General features: G+C 39.5%; 1 protein-coding gene across 1 annotated transcript in view; it reads right to left on the reverse strand.

The window, feature by feature from the left end:
* The window catches only part of IQCJ (IQ motif containing J), a 30,240-nt gene extending 17,778 nt beyond the window's left edge, over nucleotides 1–12,462 (reverse strand). The window contains exon 1 of the mRNA XM_069472002.1: nucleotides 12,397–12,462. Within this exon, the coding sequence (XP_069328103.1) occupies nucleotides 12,397–12,462 (66 nt within the window). The remainder of the gene's footprint in view (nucleotides 1–12,396) is intronic.
* Between the last annotated feature and the right edge of the window lie 434 nt (nucleotides 12,463–12,896).

Below are 12,896 nucleotides of genomic sequence, written 5' to 3' on the forward strand. Positions count from 1 at the left end.
AATCATTTCTCCTGACACCAGCCAGAGTGATCCCTCAGTACCTGGGCTTTCTTTTTAATTGGAGTAAAACTTACGAAGAATGAAATATATCATAAGTGTGCAATACAATGACTTTTGTCAAATCCATACATTGGTAGAACCAAAACCCAAAACAATATATAGAACATTTCTCTCACTCCAGAAAGTTTCTTTGTGTCCATTTACAATCAATTCCCCTCTCCCAAAGGCATCCCTGTTCTGATTTCTATCCATGTAGATTCATCTTGCCCGTTCCAGAATTTCATATAAATTTATTTATTCTTTTGTACCTGGCTTTATTCACTCATGAATATATTTTGACATTCATCCATGCCATTGCACACATCAGTGATTTATTTCTTCTTAGTGCTGAGTAGTATTCCATGGTATAAATATGCCACAACATATGAGTCCATTCTCCTGTTGATAGACATTTGAATTGTTTTCAGATATTACCTACTATAAATAAGGCTGCCATGAACATTCTTGTGCAAATCTTTTTGTGGTTGTATATTTTCCTTTCTTTTTGGTAAATATCTAGGAGCGAAATTGCTCTATCATAAAGTAGACGTATGCTTAACTTTTTAAAACATTCCCAGTTTTTTAAAGTGATTGTACTAATTTATATTCCAACCAGCAAGGTATGAGAGGTCTAGCTGCAGTACATCCTCACCAACTTTTGATGTCAATTTTTTTAGTTTTAGTCATTCCAGTGGATGTATACTATCTCATTGTGATTTTAATTTGCATTTCTCTGATAATGATGTTGAGTATTTTTGCCTTTGGCTTTTTACCTGTGTTATGTACCTTGTATTTATCGAGCTGTAGGAGTTCTTGGTATATTTTTGGGTACAACTCTTTTGTCAATGTTTGTATTGCTGATATTTTCTCCCAGTTAGTGTCTTTTAACAAACAGAAATTTTTCATTTTGAGGCATACAACTTCTTTTATTTTATTTTTGTTATTTAGTATTTTCTGTGTAGTAAGATATATTTGCCTACTCCAATGTCATAAAGATAGTCTCCTATATTTTTTTCTAGAAGTTTTATAGCTTATGTACATTTAGGTCTATGATCAATTAATTTTTGTGTATGGTGTGTGGTAAGCATTAGATTCATTTTTCTTTCTTTTTTTTTTTGAGACATAGTCTCATTCTGTTGCCCAGGCTAGAGTGCTGTGGCGTCTGCCTAGCTCACAGCAACCTCAAACTCCTGGGCTCAAGCAATCCTCCTGCCTCGGCCTCCCAAGTAGCTGGGACTACAGGCATGCACCACCATGCCTGGCTAATTTTATATATATATTTATATATATATATATATAATTTTTTTTTTTAGTTGTCCAGTTAATTTCTTTCTATTTTTTAGTAGAGACGGGGTCTCGCTCTTGCTCAGGCTGGTCTCAAACTCCTGAGCTCAAATGATCCGCCTGCCTCAGCCTCCCATAGTGCTAGGATTACAGGCCTGAGCCACCACACCCAGCCTAGATTCATTTTTCTTTATACAGATATGAGCATATGTCTACTGAATGGGACTTCTGTATAAACTATTGTTTTTCTGATACAAGGGAACAGACCCAATTGGCATGTGGCTTTTGACCTTTGCTCTTCCTTCTTCTTTGCCTGCATTGTAGTAATGAGATCCAGAGTGCAGAAGCCATTGTACCCACAGGAAGAAGACTTATTTAAAGGTAGTAAAATAGAAAGAAAATAGATATCTGGGACTCTGATGAAACTATGGAACTACTTCATCAACACTGATCTGCCGACATCTGAACCTATTGTCATGTAAGAAGACCAAGCTACCAACTTATTGATCCATCACAGTGAGACAAATATAGATAAGTGATACACACTTCCTGTTTATAACTCTCCAAGTTTTGCATCACTTTTGGAATAAAATCAAACTCATCACCGTGGCTTACAGAGCCCCATGTGTTACTAATATGAACCCCTACCTATCTCTCTGACCTTGTCTCCTATACTCCCGATACGCACAACCCACTCCTCTCTAGCCATATTGCTCTTGTGATATTGCAGAAACAGCCACAATTACTCCCTCTCAGATCATTTATCTTTGCTGTTCTCTCTGCACAGAACACTCATTCTCCTTATCCTCATATGGCTCACTCTTACCTCATCCAGGTGTCTGTTCAAATAGTGCCTTCTCAGAGAGAAGTCTCCCATGACTGAACTTTAAAATGTCACTCATCACTTGTTATACACTTACCATGCTTTGATTTTTCATTTGCTTCTTTTTAGTTCTTATCACTTCCTAATATATTTGTGTTTCATTATTATTTGTTTCCCTCCACTAGATTGTAAGCTCCATGGAAGCAGGTTTTTGTCATATCCACCACTATATTTTCAGTGCCTAGAATAGTGCAGTTGCTCAACCAATGTTTTGTTTTTGTTTTTTTTAATTTCATCTTATTATGGGGGATACAGAATTTCAGGTTACATACGTTGCCCATGTACAGCCTGACCCCCAAGTCAAAGATCCAGGCGTGTCCGTTCCCCAGACAGTGCGCGTTGCACCCATCATGTAGGTATATATCCATCCCCTCCCCCCTCCTCCCCAAGTCAGCACTTTCAAGCATGACCATTTCCCAAACGGTGCGCAATGCACTCATTATGTAGGCATACACCCATCCCCTCCCCCCACCCTCCACCTCAGTCTGATATCCGATTGGTATCTCAACCAATGTTAATTGTTAAACATTACTTCAGACTTTGAAAAAGAACGTTGGTTTATTCCTCTGAGTTTTGAAGTGTGAGGATTTGGAAGTGTAAGGAACCCTGGCACTGTTATAAAAGTATTTGCTGAAGGAAAAAGGTAACACAGCGAAGAGGATAGAAGCAAATAAAAACTGCAAGAGGCCAGAGCCCAGGTGATGCTGTGAACTTCTGGTTCAGACTGGAGCTTGAAACCAGCATATTGACAGACTTTTTAGTTTTGCAAGCCAATAAACTCTTCCATTTGCTTAAAACACTTTCAGTTAAGGTTTCTTTTTTTTTTTGTATTTTTTATTTTATTTCAGCATATTTTGGGGTACAAAAGTTTACATTACGTATGTTGCCCTTGCTCCCCCTGCCCCACCCCCAGAATCAGAGCTTCAAGCATGTCCATCCCCCAGATGGTGCACATCACACTCATTATGTATGTATACACCCATCCCCTCCCCCCCACACACATCTGCCCGACACCCAATTAATGTTATTCCTAAATATGCTTTTAGGTGATGATCAGTGAAACCAATTTGATGGTGAGTACATGTGGTGCTTATTTTTCCATTCTTGGGATACTTCACTTAGTAGAATGGGTTCCAGCTCTATCCAGGAAAATACAAGAGGTGCTATATCACTATTGTTTTTTATAGCTGAGTGGTACTCCATGGTACACATATACCAAATTTTAGTAATCCACTCATGTATTGATGGGCACTTCTTTTTGTTTTTCTTTCGTTCTTTCTTTCTTTCTTTCTTTTTTTTTTTTTTAACAACTGGAAGAATCCTAACTGAGAAGTAACAGCATGAGCCAAAACCTAGGGCTACTGAGTGCAAAATCCTAAAATGAGTTATAGAAGTTCAGAATAGGGAAGTTGCTGTTGTTTGCTTGTTTTGTTTTAGCAATGTCTTAAAAATGTCTTCTTCAGAAGCCTAATGAATAAAGCAGGTCATGGTCTTCAGTGCCTTTTTATTAAAGGCTGATGCTTTTATATCAAACATTGGTATAACAAATCTCACATGAAGAACATTTCTGCATCTTCTGCAAAATTTTATATTAAATATTTATATTAAAGAGAAGTTTTTTCATTTTGATGCAATACAACTTATTGTTTTATTTTATTTTTGTTATTTGGTATTTTCTGTGTCCTAAGAAATATTTGTCTACTCCAATGTTGCAAAGATAGTCTCATGTATTTTCTCCTAGAAGCTTTACAGCTTATTTACATTTAAGTCTATGATCAATCTTTAATTAATTTTTGTGAGTGATGTGTGATAGGGATTGAGATTCGTTATACACTGTCTGTAGAATACACTGTTTTGCTACTGGATCTCTCTTATGTATAATGGAATGAAAGAAAAGTGTATCTTAGAATTTAGTGCTAGGGTATATTTGCCCCCGTTTGATATAATAGTATACATTTTCATCAACAAAAACAACTCATAAGTCTTAACAGAGGTCATTTATTCTGCCTTGGCTGCTAGAATCTTAAGCTAAGTTAAATATTTACTTGCCATAAGTATTCTTTCCAGGTTGTTAGTGTGCTTACCTTCCTTCTCTTTCACTACATGACATGTGAACATCTTTATTTTAACTCTCTTATTACATGTGTGCTTATCACAGTAAGTAGAAGCAAACACCAAATAGTCAGAGAACATATGATAAATAGATAGAAGGGTAGATAGATAGATACATAGATTATTCTTTTCAATCATTTTCATGGCATTTTATTGTTAGGGTAAAACTTATTCTTCATCCCTATAGACCCCAGTTCCTTATTCTAAGAATAAATCTCATCTATTTTCTCCCATCCTTCCCACCTAATTCTTTGTCATATCCTGTCCCACCTCCAATGACATGAGCCATAAATCCAGGTTGTATATAGTCATGTGTCAGTTAACAACAAGGATACATTCTGAGAAATACGTTGCTGGGTGATCTCATCACTACATGAACATCATAGAGTGTACTTACAAAAACCTAGATGGTACAGCCCAGTATGTACTGAGGCTATGTTGTATAGCCTATTGCTGCTAGGCTACACACCTGTACAGCATGTTCCTGTACTGAATACTGTAGGCAGTTGTAACTGAATGTTAAGTATTTGTGCATCTAAACACATCTCACACATAGACAAAGTACAGGAAAAATAAGGAATTACAATCTTATGGGTTGTAATGTTATGGTTGTTCTGGGTAGTACATGTGGCCCATTGTTGATGGAAACATCATTATGTGGTACATGACTGGGAAGGCTCAGGCTTTAAGCGACTTTTATGCAGAATGGAAATAGTTTGAATAAGAAATCTTAATTATTCTTGAAAAGCAGAGGTGATTTGGGGGGTTAGAAACTTTTTTATTTTTATCCCTTGCATTATGATTAGCAAAGAGATTGAGCTGTTTGGCTGTCCTGGTACTCTCTCCTCTAAGATGAGCCTGTGGAATGCTTTCTTCTGTTCTTTTTCTCTGGGGACTTGGGGGGCAGGAAGATAAGAGTTTTGCACTCTGTACCAGCCACTCTCTTTTCCTTGGTTCTTTCATTGCAGGGAGCTTGCTGGGTGGGGAGGGCTTTGATGCAGTACTTTATTCAATATCTGAGTATCCACATTCTAGGAAATCATATTAAACATAAGGTCAATGACTAACAAGAGCTTTCTGAACAGCTGCTCTGCTGACAATTTAGAGGATTGATTTCATCATTTGGTTATTTAAGCTAACTATACAGAAACACTTCAATTCAATTGGCCTGGAAGTTCCGAACCATGTCCTCATTTTCTCAGAGATGGATAAGCAAGTCGAATTGTTCCACATATCTTTGCTCAGAGTTTCACTCTGAGAAAGTTTTGTTTTAATTTACCATTAAAAACATATACAAAGGCCGGGCGCAGTGGCTCACGCCTGTAATCCTAGCACTCTGGGAGGCCAAGGCGGGTGGATCACTCGAGGTCAGGAGTTCGAGACCAGCCTGAGCAAGAGCGAGACCCCGTCTCTACTAAAAATAGAAAGAAAATTAGCTGGACAACTAAAAAATATATAGAAAAAATTAGCCACATGGTGGGGCATGCCTGTAGTCCCAGCTACTCGGGAGGCTGAGGCAGTAGGATTGCTTGAGCCCAGGAGTTTAAGGTTCCTGTGAGCTAGGCTGATGCCACGGCACTCTAGCCCCAGCAACAGACTGAGACTCTGTCTCAAAAAAAAAAAAAAAAAAGAATATATACAAAGTGGTCTCTCCCATCATTGGTTTCTCCTACTGGTTCTGTGTGTCTCAATTTCATATCCAGCAATGCCATTTTTCTACTAGAAACCATCAATGGCTCCCCATTGCCATCAGGATGGATTCCAAACTCCTCAGCCACGGTCTGAGTGACAGGGTCCAACTGTCCTCTCCCCACTCTGCCTAATCTGCTCCTGAACACACTTCTCTGAGTCTGGTCAAATGAAACTCACACAATCCCAGAACTCATATGCTTTCTTTCTGAACATTCAATGACAATTTGTCCCTAACTCTTCTACTGGCCTGCCCTAGTTTTCTTTCAAGAAGACCTCAACTTTACCCTCCTCCATATAGATGCTCCCAATCCAGCAGGAGGGTTGAGCATCCCACCCTGCTTCCTCAGCAATCTGCAGTGACCCCTACGTTAGCATTTTTCTCTTTACCTGCCTCCCTCAGTTCCTTGAGGTCAGGGATGGTGACTTACTTGCCTTAATGTCCCCATTCCAAAAATGAGGCATTTAAGAGGTGTTTAATAAATATCTGCTGAATAAGTGAATTGAATGTATAATAGCTCCAACTAAGATGAAAAGAAACTTTAGTAGCTTAATGGCTCAAAAAAATCCCAAGAAGTTTTATGTCCTCTCTGCTGATTATTCTCCGCCCCTCCAGATATAGACTTGATTCTTCTCCACTCTCCTCTGTGCCCTGGAAGGCTCATAATGTTGGACTTTATCAACCAGGCCCCTTTGTGCTGAGGCCTTGGGTGCATCTGAGCAGAGGGGGGCACTGGCATGAGATCAGAGGGTAGCAGAAAAGAGAAGATGGAATATTTATTCTCTTTGCCCTCCTCTCTTGCTGGAGATCTGTGGTTGGCAGTAACCAAAGGCCACAGCTACCACAGTGTGGCCTCTCCCACACGACAGTGCCATGTTCTTCTAACTGCTCCCCTTTCTTGCTCCACTGAGGCCTTTCCTTCTCCTCCTTCTCTTCCCTCCCTTTGCTTCCTTTCCCTTCCCTTGCCCCATCCCTGTGTTTTTCCCTACTCCCTGCCCACATCTATGTAAATAGTCACTTCATTAAACTTTTTCAATCACCCTTTTAAATGAGTCATCTGCTTTCTCCCTGGATCCTGGCTGATATGCTCCAGGAATCCTAAGTAGCTTTTGTTTGCCCTATTCTTGTAATTTCTGTTCTATATTCCAACAAACTCAACTAATTGTATTAATCAATCATGATAATTAGCAGAGGAACATGTGTGCTTGATGACCGATCCTTATAGGTGAAGCTGGGTCAACTCAAATGCCTGAACTCAACTTTCTGGCTCAGTTTGATTCAACAAATAATGGGACAATTTCTACCATGCTTCATTTAGCTTATTTCTTTTTTAAAATTTAGGCTAAGCCCCTCTGCTAAGGACAAATTGAATTATTCAAGTACAACCCAGACATACAGGATTCCAGGTTACTTACTTAATCCCGTATCTACAAATGAAATCGGTATTATGAGTGTCGTGGCTGTACTGTTATGGTGAATAATCGCTTGACTATTTGCCAGGCTCCCCACTGTCCTAAGAGTTGCTTTGAAGTAACTTGGATGTGAACTATTAAAGCAAATGATGGGCACTGAGTTTTCTTCTTTTGCATCTGGCTTCCCCCTCACACCTTTATCCTGTAGGTTTTTCTCCTGTCACAAACAGTGGGATACAGCTAAGAGATTAGACAAGCTCATCTCTGTGGCTACTGAGTCAGCCCCCTGACCTGCCCAATAATAAAACACTGTTCTCGGTTTTTTTGTTTTTTTTCTGTCCCTACCACTTCTATTGTCCAGACAAGCAGGGAATGCTCTTTGGATAGGTTTAAAATCAGAAATCCACTTAAAATTGCTTTTTCTCTAAAGCGCACTAGTGTCTAAATGCCAACCTTTTAACTTTTTGAACTCACACCCTCACCATTTTATTCCTAGCACATTCCAGAGCATTTAAAGTAACTTAAAATGTGAAAACAACCTGCAATTGACTTCATCATGTAGCTATGGGTGAGGAAACCTGCCCCACTTACATAAATCAGATTTTTGTGTTGGAAATAATTTCATATTAACCTAAGGGTAACTATTTAGCAAAAATTAAAAACCAAAATTACTTTTGGTGTTTTTGACTATTCAATCATTCAGTTAAATATTACCAAGCATCCTCAGCACCCCCCTCACACCCTTTTTTTGATGGAAATGTAATAAGTGTAGTATAAAGGGGGTTACTAATGTTTGCATAATTTGGAAAAGTAGAAGACATAAAATCTATACTAATTTTAGCTCTGCATCATTAAACATGAAATATTGATTATTGCTCTTTGCAACAGAATTTATGAAGCTAGCTAGGCTGCTGTGTCCACATAAAGTGATTCTGATGCTTTGCCCTCAGACCTCGGTGGCCATAAATGATGTTCCTGGGTGACAGCTGGGAGGCTGGCATTCTGATCCACAGCCTTAAGAGATACATTTCCCAGATTAGACCAGGAATGACCCAGCTGCACAGCCCAACTTCAGAAAATTAAATTGGAGGGAGTCCAAACCTCTGTTGAAATAACTGTGTGAATTACAATGCTTCCACAGGCCTTGTTATAATGTAAATGTGCTTTACAATTTACTGCCATTTCCCTTCTATCCCTGCTGTGAATATGGGCATTAATAGTCATCTCATATATTTAAAAGGCAAAAAGGCATCAAAAATAAAAATTCAAGATTCATATTTTCTCCCTTCGGAAAGCAAAGACTAAATTCCTCTTTTTTTTTTTTCTTTTGCCATTTTTTGCAAAAAGAGTACACATTTTGTTTATGTATTATGCATTAATGTTTTTTATGGATGGCAGAACTGTAAATTTCACACAGGGAAGTTACCTTGCGGCTGAACATGAATTTCTTTGAGAGAAAAAAATGGCTAATAGGACATCAACTGCTCATTTAAAGGATTCATTCAGGTAAGTTATGGGCACATAAGGCATATATGAGGTGGTAGACTTAAAAAGAGATTTTCCCATTTCTAGCATTTTAAGGACATTTTGAATGTCCAACGAGATGCAGAGGGGCTGTGATTTTATGGCAGTAGTCACTGAGTGAGGTAGTCCTGGGTCTAACTGTGCTAGCTCACAGTGTCATTATTATTAGCTGCCTCATACATAGCAAACTTAGAAACTTACACATATAAGATATGGCCATGAGAATTATTGCAATAGCTCATTCTTTATTCTTGTTTGACCAACCAGGCCATGTCCGCAGGCATTAGGGCATAAAAGCCTTTGCCTGCCAAATTTGAGAATGCCAAACACCTGAACCCATTTGAGCAGATGCCAAGTGGAAACGTATTAAGTAAAAACCCAATTATGTCTGCTTAAGTCACTGTGCTTGGTCACCTTGGATCTCAGATTATTTCAGTCCCCGAGAATCTCCTAGAGTAGATAGGTACTCTGGAAGGGTACACCTACCAGGTCACCCAAGACAGCCCTTTGGCCTAATCTGAATAAGCACCTGCAAACTGTAATCCAGCTGCAGTGGACCCAGGATGGTCAGACAGGATGAGCCAGCTCGATGTTATCTTGAAAAATACCCTTCAGGCTTAAATGGTCCCCTCTCCTTTCCCTAAGATAGTGTATGATCTCCAAACTTCTGCTAGTTTTAAGTCACAGATGTTCTAAAGCTATCACTATAGAATGAAGACCCAGCTCATTACAAAAGTCTAACCACTTCCACGAAATCTAGGAAATAAGAAATTGAAACACTATAAAGTAATAATTTTTAAAATGATCAATTTACTCAAAGTTAATTCAGCTTAACAGCAAGACAGCCATGAAAACTCAACCGAGATTGAAATACTAGGTACAGACACTAGGGCGTAGACATTTTTGCATCTCACATATTTCTTCATTGTGAAAAGAAGAAAATCCTAGAGACCATGCTTCAAACTGAGAACTCAAAAGCAAATAAGCACAGAAGCCAGCAAATAAACACCTCTCAGAATACAGACAGAATAGCAAATGAGGACAAGTGATGCCATACACCAACTGCAGGTTTCCTGTGCCAAAGGACAAAAAAAACAAAGTGCAGGCAATCCAAACAACATGTAACTCCCAAATTGTTTATACCTGATTCTGGAATGCATTTCTTTGCAGTGTAGCAAACACTATCTGGATTAGGTTTTCTTTTTTTCTTTTCTTTTTCTTTCTTTCTTTCTTTCTTTTTTTTTTTTTTTGCTTAGTTGAGTTGGAAAATGAGTTTGCATTTCTTATGTGTTCAGCAAGTGATATTGTGAGGAGCAATGCAATGCATTCTGGGAAGAGCTCTCCTAACACCCCTGCAGCACCTCACACCCAGCTATCTTGTTTCCATTCCCTCCACTTCCACCCTTCTTCAGGACCTTGTTAACTCTCACCAAGACTATTGCATTGTGCTGCCTAATTGCTTTTTTTTAAAGCACATTTCCGATAATTTAACTCTTCTACTCACTGCTAGCCTAAACAAAAATGATCTTCAAGATTAAATATACTCCTAACTCCCTATCCCCAGGGTTGTTTCTCTTACACCTTCTGAAATCTTTCAAAATTCATCTGAAGTATGATTTTATATATTTTAGCATTTTTCTCTGCAGAGAATTTCATGTCATTTCTTTGAACTACTTTTATTACTACTAACATTTATTGAATTTTATTAATACTAGGCTCCAGGCACGTTGCATGAATTATCTCTTAAAATTATGACTGTAGCACCATAAAAATGGCAAAAGATGCAATTATTATTTCCATTTCTTGGATAAGAAAACAGACAGAGAGATTAAGTAACTTGGCCAAGGTCTTACAGCAGAGATGGGATGACAGCATAAGCACTCTGATTCCAGGATCTAAACTTCATCATCTCTACTCTTTTCCCATGATCATGGGACAGGCCACAGTGTGAGTAGCAGCAGTATCTCACCAGTGGTACTTGTAAAGAAGAAGTTGTAATGTTCTGCGAAATACTCAGATATATTGTTTGAACCAGATGTGACACCTTTCTGCTGTCTGACTTCAGAGAGCTGACTCCCCCCTGTAGGTCTCAGTTGCATGATTTGTAAGATGATGGCCATGCCCACTACACAGTGCTGTATGAGGATTAACTAAAGTAACATATTTAAAAGTGCTTTGTGTATTCTAAAGTGCTGGCCATCTATATGGAGCTTCCTTAAGTGTCATACTGAGGACAGCAATTCTGTCTCACTTGTCTTGGCATCCCTGTGGTGCCCAGCTCTGCTCCATTCTGACTGTATGATCTCATCTGTGTGACCCCTTTGAGCCTCAGTTTCATCATCTGTAAAATTGAGAAACTAACTGTACCAAATTTCAAGGGTTGCTATGAGGCTGGACGATTAAAAATACACATTAAGTCACTCAGTCTTGCACCAGGCACGTAGCGGGTGCTCAAAAATGTGATTTACATTGTTGTTTACATTTTTATTATTATGTATCTCCAGCCCTTTTAAAATATGTGGGTCCACCTAGAAAATTTCTCTTGTCTCACTCTAAAACTCATTTCCCATTAGTCACCCAGTTCTGTCAATTCTATTTCTTAATTGTCTCCGGAACGTACTCTCTCTATTTCTGTGGTCCTTAGTTGAGGATTTATTGCCTGCCAGAATGAGCAACCTGAAATGCCAACCTCATTAGGACAATCATCTGCTTGGAGCCCTTCTTTTTTTTTTTTTTTTTTTTGGTTTTTTTTTTTTTTGAGACAGAGTCTCACTCTGTTGCCCAGGCTAGAGTGAGTGCCATGGCGTCAGCCTAGCTCACAGCAACCTCAAACTCCTGAGCTCAAGCGATCCTCCTGTCTCAGCCTCCCGAGTAGCTGGGACTACAGGCATGCACCACCATGCCCGGCTAATTTTTTCTATATATATTTTTAGCTGTCCATATAATTTCTTTCTATTTTTAGTAGAGATGGGGTCTCGCTCTTGCTCAGGCTGGTCTCGAACTCCTGAGCTCAAACGATCCGCCCACCTCGGCCTCCCAGAGTGCTAGGATTACAGGCGTGAGCCACCGCGCCCGGCCTTGGAGCCCTTCTTGATCCCCCTCTCTTAGCAGGCAGAGCCTCAGGCCCCGGGCCTGGCAGGACCTCATAGGAGGTGTGATGTGACCTGCTCCATCTGTCCCTCCTGCCCCTCCCTTTGCTCTATCTCCACTCCACTTAATCCTCTTGGAACATCAACATGTCATTAAAACATGTCATGAATTCAAAAACTTGGAATGAGTCAGTCCAGGCATGGGTTTAAATAAAACAATGATAAAGAGACTTTTTTTAAAAAAGAAATAAAAGAGTAGGAATGCATTGCAGTGTATGTGATATCATCAAATAGCACAGCATCACCCCAGTTATCTGGAGAGCAGTCTCTCGGAGAGCACTATGTTGGAACATAGCTGCATACCTGGATGTGGAGTCCTCTGTGTCCCGAAAGACCTGTCGCACAGCTCTGAGCCTGACCACCCCCCATTTTGCCTTAAAGTCTTCATTTAGAGCCTTCTTCAGAAAACAATTCTCAAACAAGCTTAATTTTATTGTTTCCTAACTTGCAGGAATTCATGAGAATGAGGTAAACGAAAGGCGTGACCTGAGCTGATCACAGACTAGATGTGGCAGGAAGAAACAGGAAAACGAAAAAGCAGATCAGAAACTATGTTTTCACTGAACACGTAAAGGTTTCTACTCCCTGGAGTAGAAACCCTCCTGGAAGTTTCCCCCTTTGATGCAAGCTTTCTTTCCCTGAGATCTTACAGCTAGATATGTCTCTGCTGGGTGCAGCCCTCACGTCTGTAGAGGTTGTGTCTCATCCCCCTTACTGTAGCCTGAGCGTTGGGAGCAGAGTCTTTCCTCCTCTCCCCCCAGGAATCCTAAGTATCTCTCAAACTTACAAACCTTATTTTAGCC

Source organism: Eulemur rufifrons, chromosome 7, assembly GCF_041146395.1.
Source record: "Eulemur rufifrons isolate Redbay chromosome 7, OSU_ERuf_1, whole genome shotgun sequence".
NCBI classification, from domain to species: Eukaryota; Metazoa; Chordata; class Mammalia; order Primates; family Lemuridae; genus Eulemur; species Eulemur rufifrons.